This window comes from Vicugna pacos, chromosome 14 (genome assembly GCF_048564905.1).
Source record: "Vicugna pacos chromosome 14, VicPac4, whole genome shotgun sequence".
NCBI lineage: Eukaryota > Metazoa > Chordata > Mammalia > Artiodactyla > Camelidae > Vicugna > Vicugna pacos.
In genome coordinates, this window is record NC_133000.1 from 18,304,273 (window position 1) to 18,320,340 (window position 16,068).

The 16,068-nt window shown below is 37.0% G+C and overlaps 1 protein-coding gene and 1 long non-coding RNA gene across 2 annotated transcripts in view; one reads left to right on the forward strand and one right to left on the reverse strand.

The window, feature by feature from the left end:
• NUFIP1 (nuclear FMR1 interacting protein 1) overlaps window positions 1-2,405 on the forward strand; it is a 31,357-nt gene extending 28,952 nt beyond the window's left edge. The window contains exons 9-10 of the mRNA XM_006209429.4: window positions 619-854; window positions 2,105-2,405. Of these exons, the coding sequence (XP_006209491.2) occupies window positions 619-854; window positions 2,105-2,221 (353 nt within the window). The 3' untranslated portion in view covers window positions 2,222-2,405. The remainder of the gene's footprint in view (window positions 1-618; window positions 855-2,104) is intronic.
• Window positions 226-3,298, reverse strand: LOC140701130 (uncharacterized). Its single transcript, XR_012080007.1, has 3 exons — window positions 3,210-3,298; window positions 1,607-1,685; window positions 226-684 (listed from the first exon to the last, which is right to left on the reverse strand). It is a non-coding gene; the product is annotated as an uncharacterized lncRNA (long non-coding RNA).
• Window positions 3,299-16,068: the final 12,770 nt, after the last annotated feature.

The window sequence follows — 16,068 nt, forward strand, 5'->3', positions numbered from 1 at the left end:
TCTTAGAGTTTAGTTCTACAGATATTATAAACCCCACATACATTGTTATTATTATTTTGCTTTCAATAGTCAGTTATCTTTTTAGTTTTTTCTTTTTTTTGAAGTATAGTTAGTTTATAATGTGTCAGTTTCTGGTGCCATACATACACACACATATATATATATTCCTTTTTATATTCTTTTTCATATAGGTTACTATGAGATATTGAATATAGTTGCCTGTGCTATACAGTATAAACTTACTGTTTAATATAGTCAGTTATCTTTAAAGAAATTTTTCAAGTGAAAAGAAAATATCTTCTGTATTTATCCACATATTGGCTGTTTCTGGCACTCTTCATTCCTTTGTGTAGATCCAAGTTTCCATCTGGTATTACTTCTTTCATAGAGATCACTTCCTGTAGCTCTTTGTGGTAGTCTTCTCAATTCTTGGCAGTTACAGCTTCCAATTTGAAAAATTTTGTAATACATTGTAAATGCTCAGCTTTAATTAATAAGTAGCCAGTATTACGGCTAGGGAAGGGGATTATTATGGGGGTTTTGGGGTTATTTTGGAAGTTCTGCGTGTTTCTTTTTTGTTTGTTTTTTATTTTTGTGTTTGTTTTTCATCACATTTAGAAGCTCCCATCAAGACTGAGGCAGACGTTCTGGCAGAAGACCAGGTTCTTCATAGCAATAATACTCCTAAGAAACCAAGTCAAGATGTTAAAGCAACTGTTAGAAATTTCTCAGAAGCCAAGTATGAGAGCCAAAAGAAAAGTTTTAAAAAGACAAATCCTAAGAGGAAAAACAAGTATCACAACTATCAAACACTATTTGAACCAAGAACACACCATCCATATCTCCTGGAAATGGTAAGTGATTTTTCTTTATGTTCTCATCTTTGTGTTCTCATGTCATGAAGGTAGAGCCACCGGGCTTGTGTGTGTGTGTGCGTGTGTGTGTGTTTTAAGATTACTAGAGACATAATGTTCCTTAAACAGTCGTCTATGTGTTTTAATTCTGAAGCTGTATTTGGTATATAGCTGATTATATAAGTAAATGTGGAATAATTACGATTTTTATAACTGATTAAAATAAAAGAATCCAGGTTCAACTGATTGGTAAAGAAATATCTATTGAGGTGTACTGGCCTTTTTTAAAAGTTTTCATTGAAAGCACAGCTAAATATAATGCAGGCTGAAGGGGGAAGAGGGTTTTTAATGTGTTTATTTTATGCATTATTGGCTTTGCTCTTATAGTGATGTGCTCGAAAGTTTATGACGTTTCTTCAAATTATAAAGAAGAAGCAGTGTGTCTTTTGATTCTAAGTGATGGACATGAAGCTGTTCAGAGATTCAAGACTCTCATGTCTGAGAGTGATAGAAGTACTATGAAATTTTCAGTGAAATTGTAAAACTATCTATTGACATTCTGTTCATAGTCTATTTTCTCCTGGTCAAGTAAGTGCTTCTGCTGTAGCTGGAGTGTTCTGTGGCCACACTCTATGTCTATGTCATGTTACATATAGACACAGTTGCTTCTTACTAAGCTTCATCTGAAGTGTGCTCTCTATTTTATAAATTTCAGTTCTATGTAAAGTAAATTGCATTTTTAAAATATTTACCTTGTTTAAGTGGTAAATTAAATCATCTTTCCACTTTCCAAAGTTCCTGTGTGGATGTTTCTGAACTACATTAGTGACACTAGAAAATACAATGAGTGGTTATATTCTCCTTGTTGGCAAATCACATAGGATTCCTTGGTTATGTATTCTAGATATCAGGGATTTCAGCTTTCTTTTACTTAGAGTAAGCCCCCAAATGGGAAGTTATGAAAGTGAATTGTAAACTTTTAAACTCATTTTTCCTGTCTCCTGCTAGATACTCCTAGAGAGGACCCCAAATATAAACATTTGTGCTTAAAGTTAGATAGTTTTGGTGTGAGTTAAAAGGAAATGCTTTTTGCATTGTTTTTTTTTTCCACTAAGATAATTAGTAAATACAATAACATCTTTATAGTTCCGTGTTCTTTATATAGAGAAGGCATGCATACTATTTTAGATGGTGTTTTTTTGATGTATTTTATTTACCAGCTAATCTTTTTTTAATTTATCATTTTTTAGCTTTTAGCTCCGGACATTCGACATGAAAGAAATGTGATTTTGCAGTGTGTTCGGTACATCATCAAAAAAGACTTTTTTGGACTTAATTCTAATTCTGTGAAAACTGAAGATGTATAGGTGTCTGATGTTTTAGCACATACAACCGAAGCATGTAAAATAGTAACATCCTTATGTTTGTAGAGGAAAACCTTTTTTTAAAAAAACTGGATTAGTAATTAATCATAAGCCTCATGGGATACTATGTTGAATTTTCAAGTCTTCCCTTTGATGCTATGCAAATAAATATGTAACTGATTTTTAAGGCTGTGTCTGTATTGTTGGGATCATACAGAATATTTGCTGGCAGTGTTCTACTTTTTATTTGTATTTATTGCTGTCATGTAAGGAAGTCTGCTCTTGGGTCAGTTAAGAATTGAAGATACTGGTTTACTAGTAAAGAAAAAAGCTTTAAAAATTTTTAATTCAGCTGAGCAAAGCTGTAGGTTGGGGAGAGAAATACAATCATTTTGTTTTTAATGTAGAGAAGAAAGAGTCATTCTTTAATAAGGGGAATATTTTTTAAATAAACCAGATCAAATTAATATAATCAGGAGTTCTTGCAATTTGAATTTTCATCATTTATTTCAAAGGACACATTCACGAAGTGGCACATTCTTAAGTAGTTCAAATATTGATTGTTTGAAATATTACAGATATGGCCTCTATGTTTTGATTTAGTTGAAGTGCTTCTTTTTGTTAGGGTTCAGTATTGGACCTTTTAGAAAATTTTTTGTGAAAAAAGTATGTATAGTATTTGATGAGGTTCAATTAATTTTTTATAGCATAAACAGTAGTTTGTGAAATGTTACTTGAGTTTTAAGTAAAATTTGTCCTATAAAGATAGTAATTGAAACTTTTAAAAATGTCTTAAATAAATAACAGCTCCTGAAATCTTTTTATCTCCTGTAATACCAGAGATTCTGATCTTACAACAGGTCATTTGTTCTAGAGCTCTCTGCTCTTTGACATATAGCCAAAGGGGCTAGGTTTTTTAAAGTTAGTCTGTTGTTGTAGCTGGAAATTAATTTTATCTGCATCGTGATTATTGAAATCCATGAAATCTTACCTTCATGAAGAAGGGCAAGCAAGCTGACAGCAGCTCTCAGCCCTCTGGCTTCTCCACGTAGACCTGTCAGATCCCATCGAGAACCCTGGAACCCCTGGCATGTGGCACTGTGACATCACAGACCTGAGATAAAATTCACGTTGAGGTCAATGTTTCCCAGCCTTGTAACCACCATGTGGACCTTTTTATACTGTTTTACTCTATTCCCCTCATATTTGGGGAAATTATCTATCCAGTTCATTAGTTAATTCAGTTCATATAATACTTTAATGGAATAAAGATATAAAAATGAATAAGGCAGGGGGAGGGTATAGCTCAAAGTGGTAGAGCACTTGCCTAGCATGCACGAGGCCCTGGGTTCAGTCCCTAGTACTTCCTTTAAAAAGTAAATAAATAAACCTAAGTATCTCCCTCCCCCCCCAAAACAAAACAAAATAAATAAATTAACCTAATTTTTATAAAAATGAATAAGGCTTTCCATTATTCAAAGATGTGATTTCCAACCCAGTTCATCTCATCAGGATGGATGAATTAACCAATGTTACAAACTGACTTAATATTCAAAATTTGACCAGTCTTCAGTTTTGTCACAGGTAAGCATGCAAATTCCATAGATTTTAAATACATGAATTAATTCACAGATTCCTAGGCTACTTTCAAAGAACCATCATATCTCCAGGAATGTTGACAATCACTGCTTAAAGGTGTATTGTGCAAAGTTTTATTTTCAATCTTTCTTGCTTTCTAATAAATGTATTTAAGACTGCAAATGCACCTCTGAGTACTGCCTTGGCTGTGTCTGACAGTCTTAAGCTGTGGTGACTTTATTTTTAGTGGATAATTTCAGATTCAGTTGCCTTTATATGTAATTCAGTAATTATTTAAATGTGTCTAAAATTTCCAAGCAGATAGGATGTAACCTGTATGGTTTCTACTTACGGAATACATGGTCAATATTTGTAAATATTCTATGAGCTGGTTGGGAGGGGTCCTTTGCCTGTTCTTTTCTGGATTTACCTTGTTAATTGTTCAACCTTCTACATTCTTATCTTCTTGTGCATTTAATGAATTGATTTCTGAGATGGGAAAGCATTATGACTGTTGATGAGTTACGCCTTTTATAACTGAAATATTCTTTTTTGTCCTTAATACTTCCTGCATTGACTTCTGTTTTTCCCCAGTTAATGTCATCAAAACGACTTTGGGGGAGTTCAGTCTAAGAGTCTTTGGGAAATTTAATCCATTCATGTTGAAATGTTTGGACTATTCCTGCCATCGTATTTTATATTTTCTGTATATTGTGCTTTCTTGTTTTTATTTCAGCATTTTATTGGCTTGATTGATTGTTGTTTTCTCCTCCTTGTTTTTCCTCCTAGTCCTTTGAAAATAATTAAACCTATTGCTGTTCCTTTAGGGGTTACCGTTTTCCTCTGTAGAGTTAATCAGTAGCTATATCTTCCTTCCATCTCCCAATTAAGTCAATTACCCTAGCATTCTTTCACTTCCCCACCCAGACCTCTTCTGATATAATCACGTGAGATTTGTTTTAGATTAATCTCAATTATCTTGGTGTGTGTGTTTGGGTGTGTTTTGACGCTATGCATTATTCTTTAGACAGTTGTGAAGTTTTCCTGTTTCCTTCTCACGGCTTTTACTTTCATCCCAGAGTTAGTTGTTTGGTTTACTGCAGTGTATCATCAAGTAGTAAGTGTTGAATCCTCATTTCGGTTTAAAAAAAAATTGGTTTAGGGCATTAGGTTCAGAATGATTTCCTTTAAGAATTTCGAAGCTGTAACATGATTGCTGGCATCCGGTATTGCTGATTAGTTAGACACCAATCTGATTCTCTCTCTTTCTCTATTTATTGGTAAAAACCTATTTTTTCCCCCTCATGGAAAAGAAAACTTTAAGGGTTTTCTTTTTATGCTTGGAATCCTAAAATTTTACCAGTAATATGTCTAGGTACATGGGATATATGTCATTCATTCTGCCTACCTCATGTTCCTTTCACTTTGATAAATTGTACCATTCTTGGACCAAGGGCAATTTCTAAAATGATTTCTTTATTTATTTTCTTTCCATTTTATCTGTTTTGTTTTTCTGGACCTTTTATCAAGTGACCGTGGGACCTCCTGACTTTATCCTCTCACTGGACCTAATATTTTTTGTCTTGGTCTTTTTGCTCTCTTCTGAAAGATTTTTTTAAATGTTTTCTTCCATATAGCTAATTTCCTTTTCAAGCATGTCCATTACATCATTACTTAGCTTTTCTATTTACTTTTTAAGTTTAGTAATTTGTTTTTAAATATTCAAGATTGCTTTTTTTTTAACATTTTTTAATTGTGTTATAGTCATTTTACAATGTGTCATCCAGTGTAGAGCACAGTTTTTCAGTTATACATGAACATATATATATTCATTGTCACATTTTCTTTTGCTGTGAGCTACCACAAGATCTTGTATATATTTCCCTGTGCTATACAGTATAATCTTATTTATGTATTCTACATTTTGAAATCCCAGTCTGTCCCTTCCCACTCCCCACTCCCTTGGCAACCATAAGTTTGTATTCTATGTCTATGAGTCTGTTTCTGTTTTGTATTTATGTTTTGTTTTTTTTTTTTTTTTTTAGATTCCACGTATGAGCGATCTCATATGGTATTTTTCTTTCTCTTTCTGGCTTACTTCACTTAGAATGACATTCTCCAGGAACATCCATGTTGCTGCAAATGGCATTATGTTGTCGGTTTTTATGGCTGAATAGTATTCCATTGTATAAATATACCACATCTTCTTTATCCAGTCATCTGTTGATGGACATTTAGGCTGTTTCCATGTCTTGGCTATTGTAAATAATGCTGTTATGAACAGTGGGGTGCAGGTGTCATCCTGAAGTAGAGTTCCTTCTGGATATATGCCCAGGAGTGGGATTCCTGGGTCATATGGTAAGTCTGTTCCTAGTCTTTTGAGAAATCTCCTCAAGATTGCTTTATTATTCTAATTTCTTTTTTCCTAGATCTGGTACCCTTGCATTTCTAAGGATACCAGTTAGAATTTTCATGTTATTTTCTATTCCTTGAATTATTTCTGTTTTCCCTACCAATTGTCATTTGTTCTGTGTATTCATTTTACTAATTATCTTTACCACTACTTCTTGTCTGTAAAGGATCACTTATACATATGAAAGAGATTCACTTGATTAATGGTTTGGTAGTTGTTGTGAATTTTTAATACTTTTGTATAAGCCTTTGCTTCAAAAGATGTTTACCTTGGCTGAGAAAAGGGAGCTTGTTCATGCAGACTTCTTAGAATTCACGGATGGAGAGTGGGCAGAAGATCTAGGCTCTTGTTCCAGCCTCACTCCCACATCTGCCAGACTATAAAGGACTTTAATTGGAGAATGGAGTTCTTCCCCCCCGGGCAGAACTATCTCCGACCCCCACCAACCACTTGGTGTTTGAGGTGGGCAAGGTAAGACTTGACTATTGTAGCCAGAGGTCTCCAGCTTTCTGTCACTTGTTGACAGAGTACCCCTGAAGTTGCTTTTACTTTTCTAATTGTTGTCTCTGGGGCAGGTTTGGGCTGAGGCCTTCCTCTCTTATTTCTTGTCAGCCTGATCAGCTTTACTGTGGTTGTCAAACTTCAGTGTGCATCAGAATCACTTAGATGGCTTGTTAAAACCAGGTTGCAGGGCCCCAAAACTTATACTTACGGAAGGTTGGGGTGTGGCCTGAGAATTTGCCTTTCTAACAAATTTCCAGGTGATGCAGATGTGGTTTGTCTGGGGGACCACATCTTGAGAAACCACATTGAGGAATTAGGAGTTTCTCAAAACCGCTGGTGTCCTGTCATCACTCTTTATCTTGTGTTTCTTACCTATTGTAAATCTTCAGTCATTTTTTTTAAAGTGTCATTTCAAGGAATTTAGAGCATAAGGAGATAGTGGTTGTTTTAATCTAGACTTTTAACTGAATCTCTTTGTTCACTGTATTCCTCAGTTTTTTGGATAAGCATCTTTGTTTAAAATTTCGTTCTCCTTTTTATGGCTTTTTAAAAAAGCATTTTATTTTGGAAAATTTCAAACACATGTAAAAGTATATGAGGTATAAAAAGAGAATAATGTAATGATACCCTTTTCCCCAACCGTTGTGCAGTTTCAACACTTTGTGGCCAATCTTGTTTTCATCTCCGTCTCATCCATTCCAGCCCACACTACCCCACCCCACCCCACCCCACGTGAGATTATTTTGAAGCAAATGCCCAGGCATCTTATTATTTTATCTCTCTCTATTTTGGTATATACATCTAGAAGTTAGAGACTTAAAAAAAGAAACACGTATCATTACAAATTAATTCCTTAAGACCATCAACTGTCCAATATGACAAATTGAGTTCCTATAACTTTATCTAAGATAGTTGAGATCATTCTGTATATTTCATTTTGTGCCTTGTTTTGTATATCAGAAGTGCCATATTGGAAAACAATATTTTAGACATATTTAAAATCTGAACCTATTTCTTGAATTTACTAACACCTTCCTCTCTTCCGCTAAAAAATAGACATTTAAATTCTGAAGTGGATGCTATTTTAATTCAAATGTAAGAATGGTGGTGCTGTGTGCAGTAGGGCTGTCACTGCTGCTAGGTGCTAGGTGGCCAGCGAGTCCTCAGAGAGAGGGGAGGAGAGAGCTCCGTGGATGGAAGCCGCCGGGCAGCTTTTCTAAACTCCACCGCCCACGCTTTGAATTAGCATCTGAAGGTTGCCTTGTTTACTTCCATTGTCCAGTGACTATTTGCTTGCTACACAAGGCTGACAGGGACCGAATGGTCATCAGGAGAGGAGAAGCCACTTCATCTCTGGCGGTCAAAGGGCAGACTTGCTCTAGAAGAGTCTCCTGTTAGCACACCTGGAGGCAGCTTGGGAGTGGCTTAGGGAACGAATAATTATTTCTTTCTCAAAATGGGAAGAGGAGAAAAATTGGTAAATGTGAATAAATGGAGTAATAAAGAAGACACTCAGAATGCACAGAGGAAAGACCCCCAAGATGAAATTCTGTTCTTTATAGCTGTTACCGTAGAGGATCCTAAGAGGAGCTTAAACTGTAAGCTTTCTTTGGATTTCACTAGTTGGCCACAAATGTTCTCTTTGATGATTTGGTCTAGGATACCATGTTGCATTTAGCTATATCTCTTAGTTATCTTGGTTTTAGTTGTTGCTTTTTTTTTTTTAGTGACAAAAGTAATATGCTCAAAAAAAAAGTAATATATTCATTGTAAAAATTCAAATCATCTGGTAGAATATAAAATAAAGTGAGATTTGTTCCTTTCTCATATTCCCCAGAGATACCACTGTTAACGATTTGGCACATTATTTCCAGACTTGTACAGTTTTAATAAGCTGTGAACGATTTTTATTTGGTGGAGTGACAAGTTATTTTTCTCTAGTAGAAAGGGAATTACTGTTGTTTAGCCTTGTAGGACATTAACCACTTTAGCATCGAAATTTGTGATGTTATTCCTACATTCTTTTCTGGTATCCTCTTTTGTCATCCTTCAGGGTCCTTTGGTAAGAAGTTAAACACATCTTTTGACCTGTGCTAACTATGTTTCCAACTTTTAAAGAAATTATTCTTCGATAAGTATATAGGAACTTCTTTTTCTCCATGTTCTTACCAGTATATTACAAACCCTTTTGCTGGTTTTGCTGATACATGCAATGTGCCAGGATATAAGACTTAAAGACAAAAGTGAAGAAAAAAAAAAGTAAACATTTCCTCAGAGTTCATTACGTTTCAGGTGCCTGAGGAGAATGGGAAGCTGTAAGAAGGACTAGGTGGTGCCCAGGCTTCCTTTTCCATGGCCCACGTGGTGCTGGCTGGGCAGGTGTACCTTTCCTTAGAGCATTCCTGCCCTGAAGGTGGTCCTGTCAGAGCAGTAGCAGAGTGGTCCCCAGTGTTACTTTCACATGTAACACAGGTTACATTTAGATGACCTTTTTGAGGGACGAGGACATCTGAAAACAGCAAATACAGTAATTTTTTACTCTGTCAGGTGAGAGACCAGTTTTTTTCTTTTCTTTTTTTGCGTTTCCCTGATTTTAGTGAAGCTGAGCATTGTTTCATATATGTATTTTTTTGGCCACTGTACCCTGTGAATTGCCTGCTCTAATCCTTTATTTCCCTGTTAGTTTCTTGTACATTTTTTTTTTTTGATTTGTACAGACATTTTGTTACGGATCTCAATCTTTTGTTAGTATTTCAATCTCTTGTTAGTATTTTAATTTGGGGGAAGTTTGATCTGTTACTTTTTCTTTGATGGCTTTGGGGCTTTGTGTCATACAAATATTTTTTTCTTCTAATACTTTTGTGATATTTTGTTCTTTAATCTATTTTGCATGTAGCATAAGATAGGAAGTTGCTAATTTTTTTTAATTCCCTATTCTGTAGAACTATAGAAGAGGAACTTGTATTTTCTTTTTGCTCTTATCTCTTTATTTTTACAGGTAAAATGGTTTACCTTCTTGGTACTGCCTTCTGCTCTACAGAAGGGTTTCTCTTTTTCTTTAAGATGATTCTGTATAATAGGAAACAATCCATTATTATTATATAATTATACAGTTAGTGATTTCTTTTTAACATCTTCAGAGGCAGAGTTACTTAATCAAGCCTACATTTTCTTCTTTCCTGTGCTCTTTTCCATTTTCTTAAAAGTATTTAAATTGCTTCCTTGTTTTATTGGAATGGTAGCAGCAGCCACTTCACAAATTTCTGGTTTTACACAAAGATGACTGACCCTAACCACTAAACTGTATGAAGATAACCAATAATTGGGCCTTTTTTAAAATGTTACCGTGACCACTCATTTTTTTATCCTATCTTACTAGACTGCAGCCTTCTTATATCTTGATATATAAGATATAAGACAATATATCATTTCTTGCTTAAGAGTTTATGAGATATGTAAACTTACCTACCGTAGACCAGTCAATATTATTTGCAGATGAACTGCATAAATCTCAGGATATGGAAGAATTCTAATATGGGAAAATTCTTGAGAATCCTGTTGCTTGACAATTAATCTAGGACGATATTTCTGCTTTCAGCTCTTGAGATATTTTCTCGTTTTTGTTTTTATATATAATACTGTCTCAATTCTTCCCATATTTATTTGTATGTTTACTTAAAACAATGCTGAATCATTATGATAGGAAATCCATTTCCTTGCAGAAACAGGAAAAAGAAAAGCTCTGAATTAGATGCATATTTGTGTTACAAGGCTGGGCAGTTTTCTTTTGAATATTTTGAAGCTTGGGGACATTTTCAAGACCAGATATTTAGACCACAACTATAATAACAAGGTCTGAATTTGGTAAGCACTTATTAGATCTCATATGATTTTTGGTGGATATGATACGAGGCTGAGACAAGGAGACATCAAAAAACATCAAAATAAGAAATCTCTGAAAGATACTCTTTTAAAATTGAAGAGCTGAGACGATAGAAGATATCAATCAAATTATGTGCTGATTCTGGCTTGTAGAGCTTGTGAGACTTAGTGCCCTTAACTACCTAGCAACAAAAAATGGCATCTGAAAATTAAGTATTTGCTGTATCAGATACGGTGTTACTTTGATGTAGGCCAGTGGCTCCCACACCCTGGCTGATCATCTGAGCGTAGGTTCCTACCCTGAGATTCTGATTTTTGTAGAAATGGGAGGTGTAGCCCAGGAATATTTTAACAAGTTCCTGAGGTGATTAGGATAGTCTGAAGGGTTCGGAAATCATTGATGTAGACGATCATGTGTGCATTAGAAGCCCCTTCAGGACATTTTGCTTGTTAAAATACAGATTGCTGATATACACTATTATATATATAAAATAGATAAACAACAAGGTTCCACTGTATAGCACAGGGAACTATATTCAATATCCTATAATAAACCATAATGGAAAAGAATCTGAATATGTGTGTGTGTGTATTTATATATAAAACTGAACCACTTTACTGTACACTGGAAACGTAACACAACATTGTAAATCAACTATACTTCAGTTTAAAAATGTAAGTAAATAAATAAATAACTGCGGATTGCTGAGTCCATCTCCCAAGATTCCGACTCATAGGTCTTTGATGGGGCCTGTGGATGTGCAATTTTATTAAGTTCCCAGGAGCTGCTGCTGCTGCTGGCCCGGGGACCAACTTTAAGTATTACTGACATAGACTGACCCCAGGACTCCCCAGTCCCCGGCGGGTCACACTCAACAGGGAAACAAAAAATGGAATTTTGTGGCAAGATTCTCAGTTTCTGCGGCTCAAGCCTTGTATTTCTTTTTCGTGTTCTCCTTGGTCATTTTTATCCTTTGGAGTGAGCGTTAATTGGTGAACCTCTGTCCTCGTGGAAAGTTGCGAGTGGAAAGAAGATGTTTGCTGGCTAGGGTGGCTTAGCAGTGCAGTGAAAAGAGCCGAAGGGTTGTGTAGACCTGTGCTATAGTCCCTGTCCTTTGACCTGGGTTTTACTGTGACCTTGGGCAGGTCGCCTGGTGTCTCTGCTGTCCAGCCAGAGAGCTCCAGTAATGGTTCCTTGCCATCTTCCTCCTGCTATGAGGCCTCTACTCTCCATGCCTGGAAAACCTTCCAGGGTGGGGAGTGTAGCTCAAGTGGTAGAGTGCATGCACAGCATGCACAAGGTCCTGGGTTCCCAGTACCTCCATTAGAAACAAGCAAAAGACTCTTCCTTTTCCTCTAACATCTTATTATTGCTGGCTTCAACTTGGATCTCTGCTCAATTCTCTCTTTCTCAGGAAAGCCTTTCCTGACCACCCCAAGTAGGTCAGATCCTTTCCTTCCTTTTTATACACTCACACCGTGTACCTGTCTTTCTCAGCATTGTCGAAGCTGCAGTTTTATATTTACTTGTGTGATAATTTGATTTGTCTCTCCCTACTAGACTGTAAGCTCTGGAACTTACACTGTAAAAAAAATTATCAGTTTGTCTTTGCTGTTGTTTTCCAGCTGCAAACACTGTGCCTCGCACATAGGAGTTGTATGAATGGTGATGAATGGGTCACAATGTACAAACAGAGAAGCAAGGGCAGGGTGGGCATTCCAGAATTGGCTGCCTTCCTGCCTGTGGGCTTCTAGAAGACACCCTGTTATTCTTATAATAAATCTCCTATTTTGCACAAATGTACTCAGTTTCTGTTACTTGCCAGAGCCCTGACAATACAACTACTATTTACTGAGTGCTTCCTATATATGTCAGGCATCAGCTATGATCTCACATTTGACACTGATCTAGGTCAAGAATCTTAGTCGACTAGTATCTAGGGCATTACTTTCTCCTAAGAGTCTAAAAACCAATGTGTACTGTAAAGATATCTATAGATAAAAGATAAATTTCCTTTGCTCGATATTAAGGAAAAACTGCAGGAAGCAATGTTATGCTCAAACTGGATCTCTAAGGTGGTCTTTGGGATTGAGGATGGGTGGTACCAAGGAAGAGTAAGTTAAGTTCCAGCTACAGTGTTCCCCCCTTTTCCACTGTTTCACTTTCTGCGTTTTCAGTCACCTGTGGTCAACCACAGTCCAAAAATATTAAATGGAAAGTTCCAGAAATAAATAATTCATAAGTTTTAAATTGTGTGCTGCTCTGAGTAGCATGAAGAAATCTCACACTGTCCCACTTTGTCCTGCCCTGGACAAGAATCTCACATGATCACAAGAAGAAGAGTGAGTACAGTACAATAAGATAGCAAATTCACATAAGTTTTATTACATTATACTGTTACAATTGTTACATTTTATTATTAGTTATTGTTAATCTCTTACTGTGCCCAATTTATAAATTAAACTATATCATAGGTATGTGTGCATAAGGAAAAACATTGTATTTATAGAGTTTGGTACTATCCACAGTTTCAGACATCTGTTGGGGATCTTGAACGTATCCCCCATGGGTAAGGGGGGACTGCTTTCCTTGCAAATATGACTGTCCTCTCTACATAAATTTCATAATGAGGAACATTGGACAGTGTGTGCACTTTATAGGGACAGGATGGTTTAGTTACTGGCCAGAACAAGACTTGACAACAATATTTGTGTATCTAAATTACATCTATGTTCATGAGAAAAGGGATCAATATCCTATAATATAGAAAAATCTAGATTCAGAGAGACGTAAGGGCACTAAATAAGAAAGGGGGACCCTGGCCCAAAGACTCAGCCCTGGGTCCTGTAGATAGATCCCTAGTGTGGAAATGTGAACAATTCAATTATCCAGCGAATTGTCCTCCCTCTAAGTCTATGTTTACATGCAAGCTTCAGATCAATGTTGGGAGACAGTTCTCCTAGGGTCTCTTGTGTTTCCTTTTTTTTTTCTGGACTGTCTTTTCAAAGATCTTTGTATGGCAACCAGCCTTGAAAAGAGCTGTTGTCTCTCTAGAGCATAAGGCAGACATGCTTGCTGCATGTTATAAAAAGATTCAGGTTCCGTAAACTCAGGGTTCCTGTCCTATAACTCAATCCACTGCATGTACAGGTGTCACGCAGTCCTCTTCTTAGTGTCATGTGGAAAGTGGAGCTTGAGGAAGTGCTGGAAATGCTGACACTTGGCTGTACTATTGCCATGAGTAGAAAGCCCTTTGTCTCTGATCCAGGAATTTTGGGTCTTTCAGCATCCATGAAACCGGTCAGGCTAACTTGTGGCTACTGCTGACTCAGGTGTCTCTTTCCTCGTGGCGGTGACATGAGGGACTGATTTGCTTTTATTTACTGACATAGTCAATTCTGATCCTATCAGATTGAGGACTGATCCCTGACCTTGGAGCATGAATTAGAAGTAAATAGAGACCTCTTGGAACATAGTAACCAGCACTTGTGTTCTTAAACAATTGTTAATATGAAATCAGATGGAAAGAGTTCCTTTATTGGACTTGAATCAATCAGAGTCCAATCAGGAGACAGAAATCACAGGAGATATTTTAATAGGAAACTTAATATAAAGGATTGCTAGTCAAGTATTAGGGAAGAAAAAAGGCAAAGAGGGGACACTGAGGTGTCACAAAACAGTAATCACCCCTTGGGCTGGGTTAGGACAAGTCGGAGGCTTGGATTTTTTTGAAACTTAGACACTTGGGGCAGGCCCTGCTTCAGCCCTCTGGGCTGGAGGAAATCCTGCTTTGTTGGTCCCGGTTCCTCAGAAGTTTAAAAGGAAGACTGTGGAGCTGGCACTCAGACCTTTGATGAAGGGATGCTGGCCAGTTAATGCTGGTGTCTCTGAGCGGAGAGAGGAGGTGGTGATCAGGCTGGTTCTAGAAGTGTTGGAAGCAACTGCTGCTACCGGAACCAAAAGCTGCTACTAAGATGAGCAAATGTGGTGGTTGTGGTCAACTTGGGCAACTGGAAACAGTTTCCCAGTCTCCCTTTAGTGCTCCCTAGTGGTACAGCCAAACGTACGCCCTGGCAAAGGGAGCAGGGTTGCAGAGTGATGTCCCAGCCAGCATCTCAGAGGAGAGGGGAGAAATAACCAGCACAGAATTTTAAAAAGCCTATTAGACTAGAGGTTAGAAGGAGGGAGGAGGAGGGAACAATTCATTTCCTGGGGCAGCTGGAGGAGTCTTCAGCACGAACTTGAACTTAGTATCTTTCTTTAGGTCAGGGAAGGAAGTAGCCAAGGACAGCTGACTTCGAAATCCTGTATTGTTACTCAGTAGCTTGGGCAGTTACCTGAACCATTTTATGGGGTACGTTGGGTGGAGGCAGGAAGGAACACACTCATGTGATCCAGGGAGAGGGGCCCACTGGCAACTTTATTAGATTGCATACAAGTTTATGGGCTTGTCCTAGAGCTTGTGCAAATTCCCATGTCTGTCCCACCCCCTGATAATGACTGGTATCTGTTAAGGGATAGAATACTGCAGATGTTTGATTGTATCTCACCCATAACTTGTGGTCCACATGACCTCATTATGTCTGACCTGACTTATAAACTGCAAAGCATGATGCAAATGAGAAGTGGTATTTATTATATGTATCCTTTCTGGTCCGTAACTGAGTTTCTAGGGAAGTGATGGGTTTCTGTATCCAAGGGAGGATTTCAGAGGAGATAAAGAGAACAGAGAGTAAAGGCTCAGAACTTACAAAATTAAGAGTGGTTTTTACACTTTTAAGATTTGATGTTTACAAATAATGGCCCTCCTGACTATTCTTTTCAAAGCCAGAATTTGGACCCAGGTAAATTGGACAAATATCTCAATAGAGAACACTAGTCCATGAATTGTTGCTATTTTAAAATAGCATGACTTGAGAAAGGGTGTAGCTCAGTGGTAGCGTGTGTGTTTAGCATGCACAAGGTCCTGAGTTCCATCCCCAGTACCTCCATTAAAATAAATAAATAAAAACCTAATTACCCCCCCAAAAAAGAGAAAAAAATTTTTAAAAATAGCGCTTGACTGACTTTGAAAGTGCTTGAATGTTTCATAATAGACATTTATTTTTAGAATCCACTTATTTTAATTGAATGGAATTTATTTATGGTCTGATACCAGGAATTGGACAAATCTCATGCCACACCAGGCTTTCATGGTGGATAATTTTAAGTCTGGAGGTGTTCCAGGAGTTGATCTGGATCTAGGTAAGGAGCGCTGTCGTATGAGATGCTGTTACATCAGCCTTTATTATACTTAACAGGTGTATTTTTTTTGTAGTCCAAATAGATTTTTAATTTTAAGGGGACATTGTTAAGGGGATGTTCAGCTCCTCTTGGATCAGTAATCAGTAGTTGACTTATCCTGTACTCAGTATTACATCCTAGCCCTCTTTATAAAAGTTTTGCTATCCTGAGGGTGGCTCCAAAGAAGGA